The sequence below is a fragment of the Megalopta genalis genome, chromosome 17 (genome assembly GCF_051020955.1).
Source record: "Megalopta genalis isolate 19385.01 chromosome 17, iyMegGena1_principal, whole genome shotgun sequence".
Lineage (NCBI taxonomy): Eukaryota > Metazoa > Arthropoda > Insecta > Hymenoptera > Halictidae > Megalopta > Megalopta genalis.
The window spans coordinates 475,712-495,811 of record NC_135029.1 but is presented as its reverse complement, the minus strand read 5'-3'; the positions used below and the strand labels follow the sequence as shown (position 1 = coordinate 495,811).

Genomic DNA, 20,100 nt, shown 5'->3' with positions numbered 1-20,100 from the left:
TAAAAAGTTCTTTTGTTACAATCGTCTTGTAACTAGAAGAAACAGCAGAAACAGCAAATTGGGAAAATGAATCCTCCGATTAAATTTAATTTTTATATTATTGTAATAAACCTGTGATATTTATCTGTTCTCTTTTATATGCATAGAAGATACATGTATTAAATTATGTTGATACAGTAAAATATAAAAAGTCAATTTACATTGTAATCTATGTAGAATTGAAATACAGATTTTCTTACAAGCGTTTATAATCAAATAATTGTTAACAGAGAGAGCATTGATTTCATACTACGATATTATATATTCATTGGTATGTCAGTTTAGATGTAACTTGATACGCTTTATATGAGTCGGTCGTGTATTAATACCACTCCGTTCGATAACAATATTTTTCTTATTAAACCAGACTTACGGTTATCTTAGGAACTACATCCTTTTTTCTAATGTTCTGATAATTCGTATGTAGTTACAGTATCTCAGTTTAACTTCTTATTATACTTCACATTTCAGATGATGCTTATGACTCAATTATGGAACAAATAGAATGCTTATCGAGGCCTTGAGTTTCTAGAAATAACTCGGTATTTAAGTTGTAAATGAACAAAATAGTAAAAGATTAGTATACATTAATTTCTACTTTATAAGTGTCTTGACAAAAAATTTCGAAATGCCATCTCTTGATACATGTTATAATATTTCATCAATTTGGGCAATAAAATCTTGTATATGCAAATGAATCAGCGAAAAATTAATATTGAAAGGAATTGAACAAATGATTAACCATACGTGAGATTCTGAACAAGATATTTGAAGGTAATGTCAAACATTGAAAATAATAGAAATATTAAATTTTATTAAAAATAATATTGATATATATATATATATATATATATATATATATATATATATATATATATATATATATATATATCAATTTTGTTATCAGATTTGAAACATAAATCATCTATATTCTACGGCTTAAAAATAAACGTTCATATTATCAGAAATATGAAAGAAAAAATTCAAAAGTACGTGCGAGGAAATTAGATTTCTTTCTTTTGCACGTGGCACAACTTAAATATTAATACAATTTGTAAAATTGTTGTATCTATGTTTTAAGCATAAAACTTTCATCTCTGGCCTCAACAGTCTTATACTCTAAATACAAAACAAATTCTTTCGTTAAATTCAAGAACTAAATCTATCGTTTAACGTTCTTCTCGTGACGCCCAGGTTCGAAGATATGCTGTACATGAGTTCACTGAAGGTACGATCATCGACGTCTGCTCCGGTATCCAATGACGGGATGTTACGTGTAGGTTGTCGAATAAAACGATGTATCTGAACGACCTGAAATCCATCAAGTTCATTAAACACTTCATGTTAATTTATTCAAATTACCTAAAATTAAAGCTGCTTTCTTATCGCAATAACTACTTCAATAGTCCTCACAGCTTGTAATTTAAACATACCACATTTGAATTTTGTACACCCTGTCTAAATTCCTGTCCAGTTCCTCTGGGTAACTGGCGCAAACTGTTTACAGCGCTTTCGTTTCGGCTCGGTGCAAGAGCTAGCGGACGTTGATGCGTGCTAGGAGTATATTCATTTCCCAACGTACACATGGAGTTCACATTTGAATTAGTACTTAATCGTGGAGAACTACAAATATTGTTTTATCATATTAAACTCTTTAAAAAACCTCTTTAAAAAAATACCAAAAAATCGCATGTAAAATTTCTTACAAACTACTCAAACGATAATGTGAAAAGTACTATAATCATACTTTAGTCTCATCAATTTCTGCTCATATTGTGCACGCCTCTGTGCTCTGGCAATTTGATCTGACCGCAATCCGCCAGTAGTAAAACGACGTTGAGATGTTAAAATCTGTTGTCTTCTCTCTATGGCGCTTCTTTGTTGCAACGACAACAAGGACTTCCCTGCTTGTGGTACCTACAACAAAATAATTATGTTAGTTTCTATGTGACAATGTATTGTATATACTTGTATTTGTGCAGAATAAAATACTTACTCTGAACTGATTTTGCAAAGATAATCTTTGATTTTGTCTTTGTAACAATAATTGTTTTGCTCTCTTGACACGATTTCGATAAGCAATTTGAGCAGGACTTTGATATCCCAGCCGATTATGGACCGAAGTTGGGTCTCGTAAATTCGGCAGACTATTTGTCCTTTTCAACGGTGTTTTGTTATTGGTGAAAAATCCTCCTTGAGTAAAAGTCAAATTTGTACGACTTCTACTACGAGTCAGGCCAAATCTATTGCCTCGACCACGGCGAACATTGAAAGCCCCTCGCGTATTAGACTTTTGATTCAATGTTAAATTGCTTCGTGATCTGGTAAGACCATTGTTTTTCTTGTACCGTTTTCTCACAAAACCTCCACGCACATTGTTATTATTCTGTCCAGCCTGCCATGGCTGTTCTTTTTTAGTAGTTCCAATATTACGTTTAACTCTTGCACCTCTACCTCTCAGTCCACTCCGTCCTCTTGTACTTCCTTGTGTACGTTTCGCACCTGCTTTGCCATTGGCGGTCCCAGCCTTTTTCTTTTTCTCCTTTTTCTCCATCTTTATGATTTCATCTTAAAAGGAAGAAAATTCACAAGGTTTAGTGAACGTACTGCCTTAGTTCAGGAAGATAATTTGTTTGGTTTAAACTGTAATCTGGAATATGTGAAAAATTCCCTCCTGTACAGGTAACACTGAAGGATAATTTGAGATGAAAAATTCAGTGTATTAATTCCATTAAGGAAACTGGTCTGTTTTCACATAAATTTTTCTTTAAACATTTCCCTGATTTTCTTCCAATACATATAAGTATATTTGAATCATTTTTCATTGGATGCAAGTATATAGATAAAGTTTTTAATTCAATATATTAAAATGATAACTTTCAATTGTCCTGTGCTATGAATCATTGTTCAATGTTTTCTAAACCACACAACAATAATTTAGAAGTTTCTACTAATAGTTTAACTGTAATATTAATAGTAAATAAAAATATAAATAGTAACAAAAAATCAAACACATTATTATAATGAAAAAATCACAAAATGACTGTTAACACATTAGAACCCTCCTAATTGTGAAGTGTACTACTATTTAAACTAATATTTTCTTGTATCTTTCAATGCTATAATAAAATATATAGAGAATGTTATATTTTTAGTTCACAAAGCATATGAGTTTAAGATCATTATTATAGTTTTTATGTAGTTTCATCCAAGTAGTTTTTTCATCATATGTAGTATCATCCAAGCATTGTATGTAGTATCCAAGAAGCATTCAGAGGCTGATGTTTAATACGATGATCAATGATTCTTCTTATCATTTTTACAATGTTCCTTCTTCTTCTCCTTTCTGATATTTTTGAGGTTCTACTAGTATTTTATAAATATATTGTTTCCTTCATTACCAGTCCGTCTTCTTGCTCCTTTAATGATATTATTAAATGTCCATTGTTACTGTTATTCCAAGGAGTGGATCCAGTCGTATAATTACTTTTTCTTTCACCAATATTTTTGTGACTATTGTTTTTGTATGATTCTTCCTTTTTATGTCTGAACAGTTTATAGAATGTCTCCTCCATCAATTTTTTAATATAAGATAACTAATCTTCTGTATTATCACACTTCCTTCAATTTCTAACTTGGCCCAATCAAGTTCTTGTCTTCTTCCTTATAATGTTTAAGAAACTATTTTTTTTGTTTTTTATATTATTCATAACTTTTGGCTCAGTTCGTGCTCTTTTAAAGATATGTAATTAATTATTCTTTGAATGAAAGGAATCCAGAAAAATTGTATGAATGTTTGCATAATGTATGTTTGCAAATATTGGTTTCATATCTTTTCATTGATTTTATAATTATTTAATTGCATGAACAACAGTGATTTTAATTTTCTGATATTAATAAGGATCTTGAATTAGAACTTCTTCCTCTTTAAATTGGATTCATAGTGACCGTTTATGTTTCCTCTGCTAATATAAAATTTCCACAAACATTGTATCTGTGCAAACAAATAGTTTACACAGAATTATTCAGAGTTCTCATTTCCTCGAAATTGTTACAGCCATTATCAGCTTATTCTAGATTTCATCTGTTCTTTATCATTGGAATACACATATAACAAACCATTTTCATGGAATATCCTGTTATCATGAATATATTTTCGAACTGAACATGTTTAAGCATAAAATGTAATCATCCTGGGTGATAGACGCTCATTGTATAAATATATTTGTATACTCTCATTCATAAACAAATTAAACAATTTAATTTAACAGTGAACAGAACCTTTTGCATACAGTTGTTGGCATAGATTACATTATACACCAAAGATGAAATAATCAGTCTCTTGTCTCGTGGATGGTGCACAATTTCAGGTTCATTGCATGAAGGAAGAGAAACTCGAGGAACATGATAGCAGAGATAAAAATATAACGAAAGTTACGCAAACGCGCGTATCCCACGCAACGAGAAAGTTGACTTCTTTTCTGTGAAACGTGAGTCACGGCCTCGGTTGCGGCAATGTCCAAAATATGTAGTGTCCCGGGTTCATGTTCGTCAATTTTCCAATTTCCACTATAATCTTACGTGAATCAGAGTAATCCTTTACGGCGGCTATTTTGTCATTTTTCACTATTATTCGCTGAATTCACGAGAATGTATCTAGTGTCATGGTTGTATTGAATGGTCCCATTATCTTCATGCTATTTTTTATCTTTTTTTGCCGAATAGGAATGTGTATCTCACCATTAACGTTGCCAAACGTATCGTAAATTTCCAAGGACATTTTTTTCCTCCAGTAATCGAAAGATCCCACATACGTCTCTTTTATCGACAACGATTAAATGTGGTTAAGAATTAATTTCTGAATTAATTAAGCCTCGTCATTAAGACGCACTCTGTTTTTGGAGTTGTTATCTATCGTTGGGCGTAAATGGAACGAAAATAAATTGGTGAGTATATCTACGCTTACGATTTTTTCCGTCGCCATATTGAATTCGTGCAAAAGAAGAAACGGTAGCCGAACGCTCACCCAGGATTATCGGCAAAACCGCTAGATTTTCGAGATTCTGGCCACTTACCAAGCGACATGTTCACTTTCGCGTCAATCTCTGACATTTTTCTTATCTTTCTCTTTTCTGTATCAATTACTACGAAGAATACACGAGGATCGCGAACCGACTATGTACCCGAATTATCTTTTGAACGTCACCACACCACTGATCGCACAAAATGACATCACACGACGCACCGAAACCGAACCCAGTGAATACAAACGGTGAAACCGTGCATCAGCGGCCGGAAGTCATTGTTGTCTCTGACCGGAAGTTGCTGTTCATTTAACGAACGGAATCGATACAACCACCCGCGAAAATTTGAAATTCTTTTGAAGTTTTGTATAATCACGTTTAATCACTTACTGAATAAAACGAAGTTGAACATTGATTGATTCCTAATTAACTGTGATTATACTCCAGTTGCATAGAAACTGAATTATTAAATACAACTTCTAATTATATACGTCGATTGTAATCATTAATTATATTATATATTGTTAAACTCTGAAATAAACTCATTTTTCTAACAAGAAATAGGTATTTAATTATTACGGCAAGAGATAAGAACGATTTGCTTTTAGAATTGTTTTAATATTATGCGTATATATTCATTAACATTATTTTTTAAATGATACATAACCTATTTTAATGAATAATAATTATTCTATTTATACACTTATTTACAGAGAACTAAATTATATTTTATAGATATTCATACTTTTATTAACTAACAAATATAATTAAGTATTAATTAATGTCAATAATTTACATATATAAGTACTGATTATGTACATTTTTAGAGTCGAAGGTTAAGTTAATCCACGCGTGTTTTGTAAGTTGCTATCAACAGAGAGGAAAGCTAAATTTATTATTAAATATGGAAACTATAATTCGTAAAGCGAAACGTGAAGATTGCAAAGATATAAGGAACTTAATACAAGTAGAATATTACATTTTTATTTGTTGTCAAATCTATATATATGTAGATAATATACCCTCAACTTTTGTTGTTACATTTTTATAGGAACTGGCAGATTTTGAAAAAATGTCGGAGGGACCAAGAATTGATTACAAAAGTATTGATGTAGTTTAAGGTATTTTTGTTTAATATTAAAAATTAAGTTGTAAATGAATTTATTAATTTTAGCATTGGAAAAAGATGGATTCGACACAAAACAACCCTTCTTCATTTGCTTTGTAGCAGAAGTTAATGAAAAAGTAATAGGATATGCAATTTCATACTACACATATTCTACATGGTGTGGGAAAGCCATGTATTTAGAAGATATATATGTAACTCAAAAGTATCGAGAACAACATATTGGTAGTAAATTGTTAAAAAGTGTAGCTAAGGTATAAACTATCTAATATAAAGAACTCATTATTAATTATGTTAATATTTAAATAAATCTTAATTAACAAATGTATTGTTCACTACAGGAAGCCTTAGATAACAATTGCTGCAGATTAGACTTTTCAGTCCTTGAGTGGAATCCTGCACAATCGTTTTATAAAATTAAAGGAGCGGCAGATTTAACAGTAGATGAAGGATGGCATCACTACCGTTTTTCGGATGTAGCTTTAAAAGCTTTAGTTGCTAGTATATAGTTATTAATTTATTTTTATGCTCCATATATGTAACAACGTATTCAACTGTTTATAAATATGTGAAAATCATTAATTACTGATTTATATGAATATTTTTGATATAAAAATGAGCAATAGGAAGGTAATGTAATATGTTAATTCAAATTTAGGATTAATGTTACAGTATTTAATTTTTACTATCGTTTTTTTAATGTAGTTCCCTACATATCTCTTCTCTTCTGCCACATCACTGTATGGATCAAATGTAATTCAAATTACTATTGGAAAAGAAAAACCACATAAGGATCCTGTTGAAGATGATCATGTTGACAGTGATTCTGATTTATTGTTACATAGTGATATGAGTTGGGGCTCATTAGAAGACAGAGATGTGCCATATGAAATTTTGTATGACAAGTCTAGTTCATCGTCTTCTTCAATTTCATCTAGCTCAAGTGTAAATATTACTTGGTAGTTGTATTTAATAAAACCAAACTAATAATTTTCTTATAAATTTGAAGTCTAGCTCATCGATTGTACTAGACCATATGCCAGTTCCAACAAATATTGATGCAATATATTGTGCCACTGAAAGCAGTTGGGGTAGTTATGCTTTAGATGCAAATGCATGGGATGATGATAAAGCACCCATTGTGCAATTAAGAAACCTTAAAGAAGTGATGTTGAATGATTTAGAGTTTTGCGGTTTTCTAACAGATAGATTAATTGGAATTGGGTCGTCATTCTTGGCTAAATCCCCAGAAAATGGCCTCTATGTTTTAAACAAATATGTCATGAGGAATATGGTATCTTATTAGCACCACTGACAAAAAAATCTTTTTTGTTTTTGTTTTAATACAGACCATTTTCTTATAGGCTATATCAAACATTGCAACTTTACATTTCCATCGTTATTTACGATATATTGATCTTGCATATAATTATATATCGAATTTGTCTCCTTTGGGAAAAGTTCCATACTTAATGTATTTAAATTTAATGCATAATAGAATCAGTACGATTTTAGATTTTCATCCACCTTGGTACTTGACATATATAAATTTATCCTATAATTATATATCAGAGATGCGCGATATCAGTTGTTTTTGGAGTATCGTGCACTTAGATTTATCTCACAATGCAATAGAAGTAATCACCGGCTTGCAGAATTTGAAGTTAGTATACATACTGTTTACTTGAGAAAGAAAAGTATTGTTCCAATGTGATATTTTTAGATATTTGAAATACTTAAATTTGTCATACAATTTAATCGAATGTATTGAGAATTTGGATAAACTGAATATTCAACATCTCAACCTGGAAGGCAATTGTATAACATCGTTTAGATCTGCTATACCCGAATACAATATCAACACTTTGCCACATTTGCGAGAAATATATTTAGGATATAATAGAATCTCCAATCTGGAATTTTTTAAGGTAATGATATCCATCATACCATACCTGATTCATCAATTATTAAAATATTTCAAATCTCACATTTTCGTTTAGGATGGGTACAGTTTACGGATAATAGATTTGAAATTTAATAGAATCTCAGATTTATTAGAATTAATAAACTTTAAGGGTTTCATTGATGAAATAGATCTTAGAGGTAATGGTTGCACAAAATGGCCTAATTATAAAGCTGTTCTCATGTTCTCCATACCAAGTATACAAAAAATTGATGGTGTTCCTGTACTTACTTCAGAAAAAGTATGGATTTAAATGGTCAAATACAATAGTTTAATTATAGCGAAGAAATTAATTCAAACAGATTGTTGCAGCCACTTTGTTTGCATCACCAGTAGATTTAACAGCAGCCCGTACTGTAACAAAATTAACTTTATTAGAACAATTAAATACACCTACAATTGATTTGCATGTATTACCATACGATGTAGCAAGCCCTCCTTTATTAGTACTTACGGGTCCATCAGCAGTGAAAAAAGTATCTTTAGCTCTCCATGTTGTTCACACATTTTCAAAGAAGGTAATATAGCTACATGTAGAAATGTTGAGGTAAAGTGTTTAAGATTAACAATTGATTTTAGATAAAGTACTGTTCATGGTATACCACAAAAGAATTAGGAGATAGTAACCTAGAAAGGCAGTCATTCATTTTTGCAAATAGAGAAGAATTTAATGACATGTCTCGTCGTGGAGAATTTCTGGCGATTCAAGAAATGTTAGGGAATAGTTATGGGTTTCGTTAGTTGAAAATATATTAAATTATATATTAAATTCTTCATCAAGTACAGACCAATCGTAATTGACCTATACATTTAAGCAGATCATAATCAAATTGCTTCATTAATATCTGAAAAGAAAATTGGCATTACACAAATGGACTTGCATGCAACTATACAAATGTGTAAACGGTATTCGAATACTAAGCCAATTCTCGTATTGACAAAAAGTGAAAAAATTCATCGCAATTGGATTCTGGAAAAGTTTGATGTTTATACATGCGCTAAGGAAAGTATGGAGGGTTCGCCAAAAGAAAGCAGAAGTATGAACGAATATAGTACAGAATCTGAAGGTACTATGGTACACGTTCATGACGATGATTCAGGCCATGTATGAATAATAATAATATTATCCCATGTCATTACAGTGATATTATTACAAGTACTGTTGTAAAAATTATCATTGTTAGGAAGTAGATAACTTTGAACAAGAAGCAGAAAGTAAAAATGAAACTTCTATACGCGACAGCAATTCATCGCTTCCTAGAGTCTTTTCGACGAAAAGTGAGGTAGAAATTGAAGAAAAAAAGTATATCAAATTTCAAGGAGAACAAGAGAATGCAACCCTGAAGTTCATTGATACATCGAATTCCAAAATAAATAAAGAAAGCGATCTAAGGGTATAAGATATTAATAATTGATGATTAACGAATTCAGTAATAAGTATGCTCGATTAGGTCATTTTGGATAAAGGACTGACCATAGAAGAAGACGAAGTTTTAAAGCGAAAACGGCATCAGGCAAAAATGATGCAACGTAGGAGCACGTTAATCCATCGAGAATTACATACTCCAGATAATTTAAGCGAATCAGCGTCAAGTGAAGAAACCTTATTTGATCAAGTTTGTACAAAAAAAATTTCTTTCGACCTTAATAACACTGCACAATATAATGCAGTTTTGTCATTTATTTCAAGTTCCTGATGGAAACAAAAAATCCGGAATACTTGAAAGAAATGTATACTGATCTTGTAATAAAAACAAGAACAATTTACTTAAATCATCACGTAAATAATCCAGGATTTTTTTGCTTAGTGGTATGAATTTTTATCACAATTCAGTTGTAAATATAAAACCTATAAACCTTGTTTAATTAGATTTCATTGCTCTTGTAGTTGATGACGGATGATTATAAGCTGACTTTTAATACATTAATCAATTTCGTTTATAAATCGTATACAGGTTACTCCACTGAGAAACCTAAATTTTTCACTGAAATTGAGCACTTTTCACAAGTTGCTATTCCTGCAATGGTAAATACTGTAATTGAAGAAATAAGACAGTAAGTACATATATTTCCCAATTTTCATATTAGCTTGACTTTGTATATTTAAATTTATAGGTCACTGTCATCATCAAAATTGCAAACAAAGACATGGCTAAGAACTTATGGTGTTACATCATTTAAAAATTTAATGCCTAGTCAAATGCCACGTGATTCAAAGAAATGTCCTGATGAAGATAATTATTAATTGCAAGAATTTATAAGCTTTGTTTATTTTAGATTTATTATACTTTATTTTTAACAAGTTCATTGGTACATAGCAATTAGTTACATGTAGAGTGAACACGTTGTCTCAAAAATACTTTTATGTAAGGAACTGTCATTATTCTACTTAAATGAATTAATTTAATTATAATCTAATTATTAAAATATAATGTAGAAATTGTTCGTGTATTTAAAAAAAAAAATAGCTAACTTTTTTCAGATGCTGGTCTTAAAAATATTGAAAGATACATTAGTCTTTATAAATATTGGTTAGCATTTATTGTAATATCGTCCCACAGTTGATCACACATGAGTTTCATCAAATGAGGAGATCATCATTTAAAATCGAAGTACCTGATGACTATAATTACCTGCAAACTTGTTTTATAATTTGTACTTCCATAGGCAATTTTTGATCATCGAATGTGATTGCAAAGGAACTCTCATCAATTTTGGGCAGAGGGTTTTCAAGAATTACAGATTTTGTTCTAATTTCGAATGATTCAATCATATCCACGTTTCATATAGTATATTGTCCTCGGTATTTACATTCCTTGATAAATTATTTGATTTTGGTTCAACAGAAGAGATTATGAGTGAGTTTTATCATCTCTATTTCCATGTTGTCTGATATGTTCCTGCAAACTTTCGTTACGTCCAAATACCAGATTACAGCAACTACATCTGTAGATGAAATAGTCATGTTATAAATATAAAATTATAATACAAATTTTTAAATTGATATACATACTGATATTGTGTTTCATTAATTATCTTTGTTTTATTTTCAAACGGATAATGAAGCTTTTGGTGTGCAAGTAAATTATATCGTTGTGCAAAACATTTTCCACACAATGTACAGCTATATGGCCTTTCACCAGTATGAGCTCGCATATGTCTTTTTAAATGAGATGTTGAAAGCAAAGATAAGTCACAAATCTGTAATAAAAGCAGACATTAATGACAATTTAATATTTTTTATGAGAACAAAATGATAAACAGATAAAATCTAAACATATTACTAACATGGCATTTATAAGATTTTTTTCCACTGTGTGATAGTTTATGCATATTATAAGATGTATGATGTATAAACCTTTTGCCACATAACTCACATTGGTAAAGTGTTTCACCAGTGTGCATTGGCAAATGTCTTACAAGTGATACTTTTTGTGAAAAGCACTTACTACAGAAATTGCATTGGAATGGATTAATTCCATTGTGCATTCCTATATGAATTTCTAATGCATGTTTACGCTTGTATGCCTGACCACATTTTTCACACATATAAGGTTTTGTTGAAGAATGCGTTTTTATATGCACTTTTAATTCAGTCAATGTCTTCCATTCTTTACTACAAATGGAACATGAAAACTCCAATAACTTTGAGTTAAGTGGTGAAGCTTCCTCTGATAATATTGGAACTTTAGCTTTCTCAACTTTTAATGCTATGTACATATGAAAATTTAAAGAAGTAAAAATATACTGACCAAAATACATTTATTAAGATATAGAGTGAAATTGTCTTACCAGTTGTGCATTCAGTACTTTCATTTACCTCTATTACATTTTCATCTTTTTCTTTCCATTCATATTTAATGGGCTTCGTAATATTTTGCTCTTCTAATACTTTTGTTGTTTTAATGTTAATACTATCATTTAGATTTGAAATATTTATTACTTTGCTGATTATTTTATCTTGAACACATTGTTGCTTAACCAGATTTTTAATTGGAAAAGATTGTAATCTTGTCCCATTCAGTTCTAATTTATTTTTTTCTAAAACTGTACTTGTAGTCAAGTTTATATCATTGTTTATTAATTGTTTCATATTTTTTCTTCTTCCAGCTGCACAGTATATCTTCAAAATTTCACAACGTATATTTAGAACAATTTCCTGAGTTTGTTTTAACATTTCAGATTAACATGTTAATGTGAAATTAATTGTTCTTAATGTTTCTAATTATATAATAATAATTCTGCAAGAGTTACATATAATACTTTAAATATTAAATTTGCTAATAATTCTCTTACGACACAGAGATGTGCAAAAATATTTATACAAGATGGAATTTTGAGACATATCTTACATATTAAATAAAATAAATTAACTATCGGCATCGTTTTGTTGTGTCGCTGAAGTTTCATAAAAACTCTGTAATTATAGATAGAAGTGTTTAATATCACAATATTATTTTATTACGAAAAATAAATAAATGTGCAACCATTTTTTTTTCATAATTACGAACTACATTTCGAAATTGCATTTCAAGAGGAATCTCCACTTTATTCATCAAGATAACATATCGTGTTCATTAACTAATACATTATTTGTCATACAAATCTGCAAATGTAATATTTTCTTCTTTATGTTTACAAATACTTAAATTATTAAATGTACATACACACAAAACATTTTTACTGAAATGAAATTTGTTAAGCGTTTTTTAGTGCTCGTGGCATATGACATGGGCCGTGGCTGCGTTTTGTTATGTTGTAAGGCGCATGGAAACCATGGAAACCGAATGACTCTCTGCTCGGCATCCTGAATCTTGAGCAGGACCGAACGATGCTGGTGTTGCTCGGTGATGGAAAGGGATGGTAACGGCAAAAAGGGAAGCTAAAGTAAAATGGCGGCGTCTAATCTAAAGTCTATGGCGCGAATTTGAATATGATACGAAATTTAGACTACTCTATATATTCGTCTGTTTCAAGTCCTAAATAAATAAATAAATATACAAGTTTAATTTAATTTGTTTTTAATTTTTTGCAATTGATATTTCGATAGTGTTATAAATACCTTTTTATTGAACAATTTGATTTTCATTTATTAACCAATCATTTAAAGGCAATGAATTTAGGAAGATGAAATGTTGTAAATGGCAATTGTTAATGGTACTATGGCGACTTTGAATCGAAGATCAATTCATAATTAAAAGAATTGATTCGTTTTAAAATCAAATATCCAAGCATCGATTTAAAAAAATCGATTCCATAAAAAATGTTTTTGTCAGAATATTTATTCGATGTTAGTCCACGCGTTATTTAGAAATAAATGGAAACTAATTTATGATGATCATTTACCATACCTAGAGTTCTTTACAGAATGAATATTGGTAGTACAGTAATACCTAAATTTCTGCAAGACTTTCCGGCCGCAGCGCGCTCCATTAGCGAGAATGGGTATAGCAATTGCTTTGCTCTAATTGTTTGACGATTTAATGCTAAGACAGGATTCACTGAGGGTTGGGTGCACAGTAAAATGGTGGGGATATAAGCACTTCCTTAGAGAGGAAGAAAACCGTGTAGGAGTTGAGTCATCTCCCGTTCTTAGAGCTGTTTTCGGGGACAGCGAGGCTCCTCAACTGGGATATGGTAGAGAAATTGCTTTGCTCTGATTGGTTGAGGATTTACCAGTTGAATAGAGCTGCCTTCACAAAGAGAGGAAATAGCGAGTGGGCAAGAGAGCACAACATCAGTACAACACATATAAAACAAGTCACACAGCTACCAATGTAGTTTATCTCACTTTACCATGCTTTCGATCTCAATCTTTTTGCGTATCCGTACACCTGGCGCCTCATCTGACACACGTGGTATGATATTCTACTTGTACCTGTCTCCCCGTAGAATTCAAATCACATCATCCAGCGTATTTAAAAACGACAAGTTTGACAACAAGTTAAACAAAATTAAACCCAGCTAATTATTGTGTATTGCCAGCATCATATTTTGCTAGAAAGAATTCTTTCAAAATTCTGTATCATATCGCAAAAAAACAGTTTCAGAATTAAATGAATTAATGTATGAAATTTTACAATATCCACTCTATTCAGCCAATCTATCGCCAACAAGTTTTTATTTCTTTAAACACCTATAGAACTCCTTTTCACGGAATAAACACTTCGCATGCGAAAATAGTATTAAAATCTCCATAGTTGAGTTTATTCATGCAAAAGACCAGAACTTTTTTAAAAATGGCATTTATACATTAAAAGTTCGTTGGGAAAAGTGCATCGAAGCAAGTAGGTCATATTTCGATCACTTGCAACATTGATCCTAATCCTGTTCAACTTGTCGAAACATTTCCTACAAACATATATGTTTAAAATATATGTCTCAATAGGCATTCAGCATTGTTTCGCAAATACATTGGAATATGTACTCGAGAATCCAACGAGACAAGTATAAGTGGAATATCACGCTGCGTGTTTCAGATCTAGCGCCAGACGAACGGATGCGCTAAAAGAGTGAGACTAGAAACACGGTAAAGTGAGACGGCCTAGGTTTCTGACCGTGTGAACACTCCCTCATGCAGTCCACTGATTTCGTTCTATCTCTTTCGATCATTTCTCATTCTTTTTCTAAAGCAATTGCATGGTGCTGGGATGCACAGTAGAATGGTGGGGATAGAAAAGCTCTTGTACTAGTAGACGAGAAAAACGGCTCTAAGAACGGGAGCACATTCAGCGAGTATCAAAATGGCCAAAGGATGACAATACACAGCTGTCAGTTGAAGGAAAAAAGAGATATTTTGACGAGATTCGCGGGAAAATGTCTCATATTCAGTATGTAGATGAATTGGTCAAGGAATACTTACTTTTTAGAGGTTTCAGTCAAACCTTGAAAGCTTTCGACAACGATTTAAAAGCTGAAAAGGAGAAAGGTTTTCGGGTAAGAATACAACAAAATACTATAAAAAAGAGAAAAGATAAAAACAATACATTAAAAAAGTTGCATATAGGAATTTACACGTCTCTATAATTTTGTCTATTGCACTATGATATTTGTCAACTTCGTAGAATTTATATGATTTCTCTTCAGCTAGATTTATCATACAAAATTTATTCAGTGTTTGTGTTCAATGTTTATTTAATTATTTGCTATTAGGTAGACAAGATTGTGGATCAACTGATGCAATATGTGTACAATTATGATTTGACATCTTTGAGGGAATTATGGGGACATTTAGATACAAGAATGTTTTCTCGACTAGAGAGCCATTTTACACCAGCTGTAAGAAAATTAGAAAATGCTGTTTTAAAAATGTATTTGGTAAATGCAGCACTAAACAATAAGCAAGATCGAATTCAAGAATTTTTTATGAAAATGACACCAGAGTTGCAGGGACATTCAGAGTGGAAGGAATGGTTTGGTAGGCTATTGAACTGTTCCCTTTGTTTAGTTCCTAGATAAAATTTTACTTTATATTTTTTTTTTATCTTGCAGCATTACCATTTGTTAAAAATCCAGAAGACAACCCAGCATATTCCGTGCATTTTAGTAGACAATGGCAAGACACTATGTTATTATCACTGCACAATTTCCTTGCTACTATTTTCCAAGTAGGTGAAAGGTATTTTGCATCTTGTCTCTCATATTATTAGTTCCATGATTTAATCACATGCTGGGTTCTATGGAAGTTTCATAGTCTTTTGAATACAAAGAATTTGATACAAGCTCCTTTTAAAAACCCTTTCTTAAAAAGTAAACAGAAAGCTATGAAACATTTATTTTAATTCTAGTGTATGCCACTACCAACATTACTCACTATAGACGAAGACACAAATAAATTAAAACGGTTGCAAGAGGAAAATGAAGCCCTCAAGCAACGATTAAGCGATTCTGTTAAGATCGACAATGTAATGGATGTGAATCCAGGACCAGCTCCTCAGCATCCACCTATTATGGATGACTTTTATATAATAGCACAGTAAGTATTGCATCTGTTGTAAAAGTTATACCATTAGAAAAGAGAAGATGTATATAATTTTCTTCAACTCGACTAATTCTTTTACTTTTACTTGTATAGAGAATCTCCTTTGCTCGAAAATCCTAAAACTCTAAGGAACCTGATACGAAATATAGGTGGAGGTTCTAGTCCGATTTTAAGTAGAAAATCTGCAGCAAATTCGAAAAAGGCTACCGAACCCGAGACAGTATCTACAAAAAGAACAAACGCCAAGGGGAAATTGAGTTCAATCAGTAAATCTGATACCGTTACCAAAAGAAGCATTAGCTGTGATTCAAGATTAACTAGCTCTAGAAAAAGAGACTCGTCCATCGATGCGGTAGCTGAACGCAAGGCTAAAGATAAAATTGATTCTACTTATATTCTTCTTAGCCAGGTAATATAATTTTATTTATGCTATGGGCGTATTGCAAATTTTACTTAACAGAAAATAATTTTTAGGAAGAGTATACGGAGCATAAAACGTCAATAATTCAATGTAAAAGTAATGCGAGCGGTTCGTATGTCGCTACAGGTGATGCTGATGGTATTATAAAAGTTTGGACTCCGATACCATCACCAAAGTGAGTATATCAAGTTTGATTTTATTTGTGAGCTAATGTTTTAATATAATAAACTTATTCCTATTTATTAATAGGACTGTTACTACATATATCTCTGCCACAGCAAACTCGAACAAAGCTATAACAGCGTTAGACTGGATTTCAAAGAATGAACGTTATTTTTTACACGGTGATAACAACGGTTTAATCCAGTTGCACGATACTCGCGATTGTAAAACTTTGTGGGACATTCAACATGAAAACTCCCGAATCATAACTCTACTCTGCAATCCGACTGAATCCACGTTCGTATGTTCCGTGTCGGACTCAAACGAAGGAAAACTTTTGTTATACGACATTAAGACAAGAAGATTGGAAAGAACATTACCATTAGAACAAAACGTAACCGCATTATGCTCTGCATTTAATCACAATGGTCAACTTCTAATCACAGGATTATCAAACGGAAATATTTTGATTCATGATTTAAGACGGAACGAAATTATTGATAATATTAGTTGTCATTCGAGTCCAGTTATCGATATAGAATTAATTAATGATTATACGAACATTTGTACTCAAAGTGAAGACGGTAAACTATGTCAAAGGAGTTTGAATCATTCGGGAAAGATTCTTTGGGAGACGAAGATAAAAGTGGAGAAAAATACTGTCCATGGGAAACTGTTTACGTTCGACCAAAGCGGTAATTATATGCTACTCTGTACACAAACTGGAGGAAACATATACAAGGTATGTAACTTTTTTTAAACGTAATTTAATTTTAAAATTAACACTAAAACAGAAATTACTTTACAGATGCCACCAGGTGCACAAGCCAAAGTCTTAGAATTAGGTGGTCATAAAGGCACATTGTGTTGTGATTGGTCCACCGCCAATCAATCCGGAACATGCATAACTGGCGGTGCTGAAGGAAAAGTACGAGTATCGACATTGCTTTCACCATGATACAAAAACAGAATTAGCATCTGTGTGAATTCTTAAAGCGATTGTAAAGTTCATTAGATTAGCTCAAATTTGTAGATAATATTTACTTATATAGCACATTCAATGTTAGAAAAAGGTTTCACAATTTCTATACTAAGGACAAGTCGGAATAAGCAGAATCTTCAATATTTCTGGAATACATCTCGCTACTTGTCCTAAGTATCGGAGTACGGAATTCGATAATATTCCGTATAGGTTCGTAACATCATAAAGCCGGATAACAGATCCAAGTATTTTTTGGAAAGTACAATGAACAGAAACGTATCGTACATTAGTTCAAAACTTTACTGTACTATAATTATATAATTAAACTCACATCAGGGACTACCAAATGTAAAGTATACAAAATACTGTAAAAAGGGATACTATAAATCTTATGTTAAAATGTAGATCACATGAGTAGAAAATTTTGTAAAAAAAATAAAAGAAAAGTAAGAAACTGTACTAATTTATGTAATAGCAGTCATGTGAAAAACTAGCGATCTAAGTTAAACAGTGTAGGAGGTACAGGAACATGTCAATAAACATTGGTCAATTTTAAAATATCCTATATTATTGACTCTGCATACATTGACTCTACATACTAAATTCAAAGTCGAACAAAATACTTCTGGTATAAAATACTGACAAATCATTTCGAAATGTGTTTCCTCGAGATAACAAAATATGCATCTTGCTTACATAATTAAACTGACTCTTACCCTTTCGTACTTATATTAACAGGCAAGAAGTTTCAGATGCGGTTTTCTCATTGACCAACGAACAAACGGGCCCGTCATATCTAATTGTGGAGACCAAAACCTTCTGAGAGCTTCAATAATTTCCGCGGGTGATATTGGTTTTGTTACTGCAACCTAATAAATAGAAAATTGCACAAGATTTTCACAAATTTCTTTGAATGCATTTCAAAAGACTTTTTCTTAAATAGTACAAACCTTGCCATGATAATATGGCTTATAAGTATATGGATTCACGTAACTGAGTCTGAGTCGATCTATAGCATCTCCATAAATTTTATTTTGGTCTTGTCTTACTAACAACGCTAAATCCACAATTTGTGCTACTGTTTCGTATGCTAAATACCCCAAAATTGCATACCCTTGTTTTGATATAGTAATATCACCTAAACAAAAATTAAACATTCAAATATATTTAATATTCCAAGCTGTATTTGTTAGAAAGCATATTTTCATTTTAATGCTCACTCTCTGGTGAGAGCCAGTCACTGAATTTATGTCTATTTTTATTTGCAAACGATGCATTTCGAGCTTTACTGAATTTTAAATATCTAGCTTCATCCATGGACCTTGTCATGAGTTCTGCACGAACATTTCTCTGTTGTTTAATCTCATCAACAGTAGATGCATCTTCGAAAAGTTCACCGGTGTTGTCAATTAAATTCAGAAAACTATGAAACGGTCCTTTAGTCTTGGAATTTTCAAAATTTTCGGTATTTAGGATATCCTCGGGCATTTCATTATCCAATGTTTTGTTCAAAGAAGACTTATATTCCTTTAATTCTGTAATACAAATGTTTGGGTAAATATTTATCTTGATGTGTTCTGGAACTAAAAAATAACGTTACACGTGCCTAAATATTTTATAAGTCGCTGTAATTTCACTTTATCTTTGCGTAACAAAAAAATTAAATCCTCTGCACAGATGCTGGCACCCTTCTTTGAAGTTCCTCGTCTTTCAGAAACTTCGCACGCCTTTCTTACGATCGTCCTCATTTGTTGTAAAACTACTTCTTCTACAATTCTTGCAGATTCCATTAAAGGCTCACTACTATCTCCAAAACCATGCATCATTTGTCGAATTTCTAAAATATGTTATTTATGTTCTAAACGAAGTTAAATTTGCATATTTCAAATTATAAATACCGGTAGTATAATTCACAGGTTCATTTCGAACAAACTGCGATTCGCTCGCTGATTTCGAAAAAGTTGATTCAGCCATTGTTGTTTATTGGTTACAGATTTTTCTTTTATAAATAAGGGAACAAAAACATCGATAGATTTTCCAGAAACAATATCAGTAAACACATTAGCAACAAGGTTAAGTGGTCACATTGTATATCGCTATGATCAATGATTGCTATGATGATCTCAAGTCTTAGACGATATGATCTAAAACAGTTTAAAGATGATCTAAAAGATTCAAGTGAACTGTCATTTTTGCTGATTCGATAACAACTGATAACAATTGTAGGTGAATGCAATGACAGTGTATCTTATTGTAGGATATCTCCGTTTTAATCCTAGCATCTCTTCATAGAGGGCTACGTTTCTCGTTTGTTGTTCCATTGTGGATCGTTTGTATATAAACTGATCGATTGCAGGATTGAATCGGTGGGTTTGACGAGGGTGCGCAAACGTACTCGCATG

The 20,100-nt window shown here is 31.6% G+C and overlaps 8 protein-coding genes across 12 annotated transcripts; 5 read left to right on the top strand and 3 right to left on the bottom strand.

The window, feature by feature from the left end:
• Positions 1-79: 79 nt before the first annotated feature.
• LOC117229820 (uncharacterized) lies at positions 80-5,293 on the bottom strand. 2 transcript variants are annotated; one of them, XM_033486646.2, is made up of 5 exons: positions 5,115-5,293; positions 2,036-2,607; positions 1,787-1,956; positions 1,473-1,662; positions 80-1,350 (listed from the first exon to the last, which is right to left on the bottom strand). In XM_033486646.2, the coding sequence occupies exons 1-5, from the start codon at positions 5,149-5,151 to the stop codon at positions 1,189-1,191; spliced, it is 1,131 nt and encodes a 376-aa protein (XP_033342537.1). In that variant the 5' UTR covers positions 5,152-5,293; the 3' UTR covers positions 80-1,188. The 2 variants fall into 2 exon arrangements, with proteins under 2 accessions (XP_033342537.1, XP_033342544.1); XM_033486653.2 differs by lacking the exon at positions 5,115-5,293 and adding an exon at positions 3,441-4,490.
• On the top strand, positions 4,854-7,191 carry LOC117229852 (thialysine N-epsilon-acetyltransferase). Of its 2 annotated transcripts, none has more exons than XM_076527123.1 (6): positions 4,854-4,985; positions 5,891-6,030; positions 6,115-6,166; positions 6,238-6,443; positions 6,531-6,819; positions 6,895-7,191. In XM_076527123.1, exons 2-5 carry the CDS (start codon positions 5,968-5,970, stop codon positions 6,696-6,698), a joined length of 489 nt encoding a protein of 162 aa, XP_076383238.1. In that variant the 5' UTR covers positions 4,854-4,985; positions 5,891-5,967; the 3' UTR covers positions 6,699-6,819; positions 6,895-7,191. The 2 variants fall into 2 exon arrangements, with proteins under 2 accessions (XP_076383238.1, XP_076383237.1); XM_076527122.1 differs by lacking the exon at positions 4,854-4,985 and adding an exon at positions 5,481-5,627.
• On the top strand, positions 6,805-7,510 carry LOC143260737 (uncharacterized). Its single transcript, XM_076527248.1, has 3 exons — positions 6,805-6,819; positions 6,895-7,134; positions 7,199-7,510. Exons 1-3 carry the CDS (start codon positions 6,805-6,807, stop codon positions 7,493-7,495), a joined length of 552 nt encoding a protein of 183 aa, XP_076383363.1. The 3' UTR covers positions 7,496-7,510.
• A 151-nt stretch (positions 7,511-7,661) lies between these two features.
• Positions 7,662-9,925, top strand: LOC117217360 (uncharacterized). Its single transcript, XM_076527121.1, has 7 exons — positions 7,662-7,852; positions 7,913-8,117; positions 8,190-8,393; positions 8,455-8,670; positions 8,732-8,888; positions 8,971-9,257; positions 9,337-9,925. The coding sequence occupies exons 1-7, from the start codon at positions 7,662-7,664 to the stop codon at positions 9,550-9,552; spliced, it is 1,476 nt and encodes a 491-aa protein (XP_076383236.1). The 3' UTR covers positions 9,553-9,925.
• On the top strand, positions 9,634-11,156 carry LOC117229844 (uncharacterized). Its single transcript, XM_033486689.2, has 4 exons — positions 9,634-9,768; positions 9,843-9,962; positions 10,041-10,207; positions 10,268-11,156. Exons 1-4 carry the CDS (start codon positions 9,673-9,675, stop codon positions 10,395-10,397), a joined length of 513 nt encoding a protein of 170 aa, XP_033342580.1. The 5' UTR covers positions 9,634-9,672; the 3' UTR covers positions 10,398-11,156.
• Positions 10,929-13,270, bottom strand: LOC117217366 (uncharacterized). Its single transcript, XM_033464927.2, has 4 exons — positions 11,945-13,270; positions 11,441-11,862; positions 11,166-11,353; positions 10,929-11,098 (listed from the first exon to the last, which is right to left on the bottom strand). Exons 1-4 carry the CDS (start codon positions 12,327-12,329, stop codon positions 11,005-11,007), a joined length of 1,089 nt encoding a protein of 362 aa, XP_033320818.2. The 5' UTR covers positions 12,330-13,270; the 3' UTR covers positions 10,929-11,004.
• Positions 13,271-14,652: 1,382 nt separating this feature from the next.
• LOC117229809 (WD repeat-containing protein 91) lies at positions 14,653-18,256 on the top strand. 2 transcript variants are annotated; one of them, XM_033486635.2, is made up of 8 exons: positions 14,653-15,088; positions 15,309-15,569; positions 15,644-15,759; positions 15,940-16,127; positions 16,227-16,542; positions 16,608-16,729; positions 16,804-17,458; positions 17,525-18,256. In XM_033486635.2, exons 2-8 carry the CDS (start codon positions 15,329-15,331, stop codon positions 17,672-17,674), a joined length of 1,788 nt encoding a protein of 595 aa, XP_033342526.1. In that variant the 5' UTR covers positions 14,653-15,088; positions 15,309-15,328; the 3' UTR covers positions 17,675-18,256. The 2 variants fall into 2 exon arrangements, with proteins under 2 accessions (XP_033342526.1, XP_033342517.1); XM_033486626.2 differs by having other exon boundaries at positions 14,658-15,088; positions 15,305-15,569.
• LOC117229836 (Transcription initiation protein Spt3) lies at positions 18,245-20,066 on the bottom strand. 2 transcript variants are annotated; one of them, XM_033486676.2, is made up of 5 exons: positions 19,597-20,066; positions 19,305-19,556; positions 18,919-19,233; positions 18,649-18,836; positions 18,245-18,567 (listed from the first exon to the last, which is right to left on the bottom strand). In XM_033486676.2, exons 2-5 carry the CDS (start codon positions 19,522-19,524, stop codon positions 18,430-18,432), a joined length of 861 nt encoding a protein of 286 aa, XP_033342567.1. In that variant the 5' UTR covers positions 19,525-19,556; positions 19,597-20,066; the 3' UTR covers positions 18,245-18,429. The 2 variants fall into 2 exon arrangements, with proteins under 2 accessions (XP_033342567.1, XP_033342557.1); XM_033486666.2 differs by having other exon boundaries at positions 19,305-19,535.
• Positions 20,067-20,100: the final 34 nt, after the last annotated feature.

Excerpts from the sequence above, each read along its gene's own strand:
- LOC117229820 (XM_033486646.2), bottom strand. The coding sequence starts at position 5,151 with ATGTCAGAGATTGACGCGAAAGTGAACATGTCGCTTG. Across the intron at positions 1,663-1,786 it reads CAGAAATTGATGAGACTAAA|TTCTCCACGATTAAGTACTA; the intron begins GTATGATTATAG and ends CAATATTTGTAG. Across the intron at positions 1,351-1,472 it reads GTGTACAAAATTCAAATGTG|GTCGTTCAGATACATCGTTT; the intron begins GTATGTTTAAAT and ends GATGGATTTCAG.
- LOC117229844 (XM_033486689.2), top strand. The coding sequence starts at position 9,673 with ATGATGCAACGTAGGAGCACGTTAATCCATCGAGAATTACATACTCCA. Across the intron at positions 9,963-10,040 it reads CAGGATTTTTTTGCTTAGTG|TTGATGACGGATGATTATAA; the intron begins GTATGAATTTTT and ends TTGCTCTTGTAG. Across the intron at positions 10,208-10,267 it reads GTAATTGAAGAAATAAGACA|GTCACTGTCATCATCAAAAT; the intron begins GTAAGTACATAT and ends TTAAATTTATAG.
- LOC117229809 (XM_033486626.2), top strand. The coding sequence starts at position 14,969 with ATGTCTCATATTCAGTATGTAGATGAATTGGTCAAGGAATACTTACTT. Across the intron at positions 15,570-15,643 it reads AGAGTGGAAGGAATGGTTTG|CATTACCATTTGTTAAAAAT; the intron begins GTAGGCTATTGA and ends TTTATCTTGCAG. Across the intron at positions 15,760-15,939 it reads TCCTTGCTACTATTTTCCAA|TGTATGCCACTACCAACATT; the intron begins GTAGGTGAAAGG and ends TTTTAATTCTAG.
- LOC117217360 (XM_076527121.1), top strand. The coding sequence starts at position 7,662 with ATGTATTTAAATTTAATGCATAATAGAATCAGTACGATTTTAGATTTT. Across the intron at positions 7,853-7,912 it reads ACCGGCTTGCAGAATTTGAA|ATATTTGAAATACTTAAATT; the intron begins GTTAGTATACAT and ends TGATATTTTTAG. Across the intron at positions 8,889-8,970 it reads AGGGAATAGTTATGGGTTTC|ATCATAATCAAATTGCTTCA; the intron begins GTTAGTTGAAAA and ends ACATTTAAGCAG.
- LOC117229852 (XM_076527123.1), top strand. The coding sequence starts at position 5,968 with ATGGAAACTATAATTCGTAAAGCGAAACGTGAAGATTGCAAAGATATA. Across the intron at positions 6,031-6,114 it reads ATATAAGGAACTTAATACAA|GAACTGGCAGATTTTGAAAA; the intron begins GTAGAATATTAC and ends ACATTTTTATAG. Across the intron at positions 6,167-6,237 it reads ACCAAGAATTGATTACAAAA|CATTGGAAAAAGATGGATTC; the intron begins GTATTGATGTAG and ends TATTAATTTTAG.
- LOC117217366 (XM_033464927.2), bottom strand. The coding sequence starts at position 12,329 with ATGTTAAAACAAACTCAGGAAATTGTTCTAAATATACGTTGTGAAATT. Across the intron at positions 11,863-11,944 it reads AAGTACTGAATGCACAACTG|CATTAAAAGTTGAGAAAGCT; the intron begins GTAAGACAATTT and ends ATATGTACATAG. Across the intron at positions 11,354-11,440 it reads AAAAATCTTATAAATGCCAT|ATTTGTGACTTATCTTTGCT; the intron begins GTTAGTAATATG and ends CTTTTATTACAG.
- LOC117229836 (XM_033486666.2), bottom strand. The coding sequence starts at position 19,672 with ATGGCTGAATCAACTTTTTCGAAATCAGCGAGCGAATCGCAGTTTGTT. Across the intron at positions 19,536-19,596 it reads ACCTGTGAATTATACTACCG|AAATTCGACAAATGATGCAT; the intron begins GTATTTATAATT and ends AACATATTTTAG. Across the intron at positions 18,837-18,918 it reads TGACTGGCTCTCACCAGAGA|GTGATATTACTATATCAAAA; the intron begins GTGAGCATTAAA and ends ATTTTTGTTTAG.
- LOC143260737 (XM_076527248.1), top strand. Across the intron at positions 7,135-7,198 it reads CAATTTCATCTAGCTCAAGT|TCTAGCTCATCGATTGTACT; the intron begins GTAAATATTACT and ends ATAAATTTGAAG.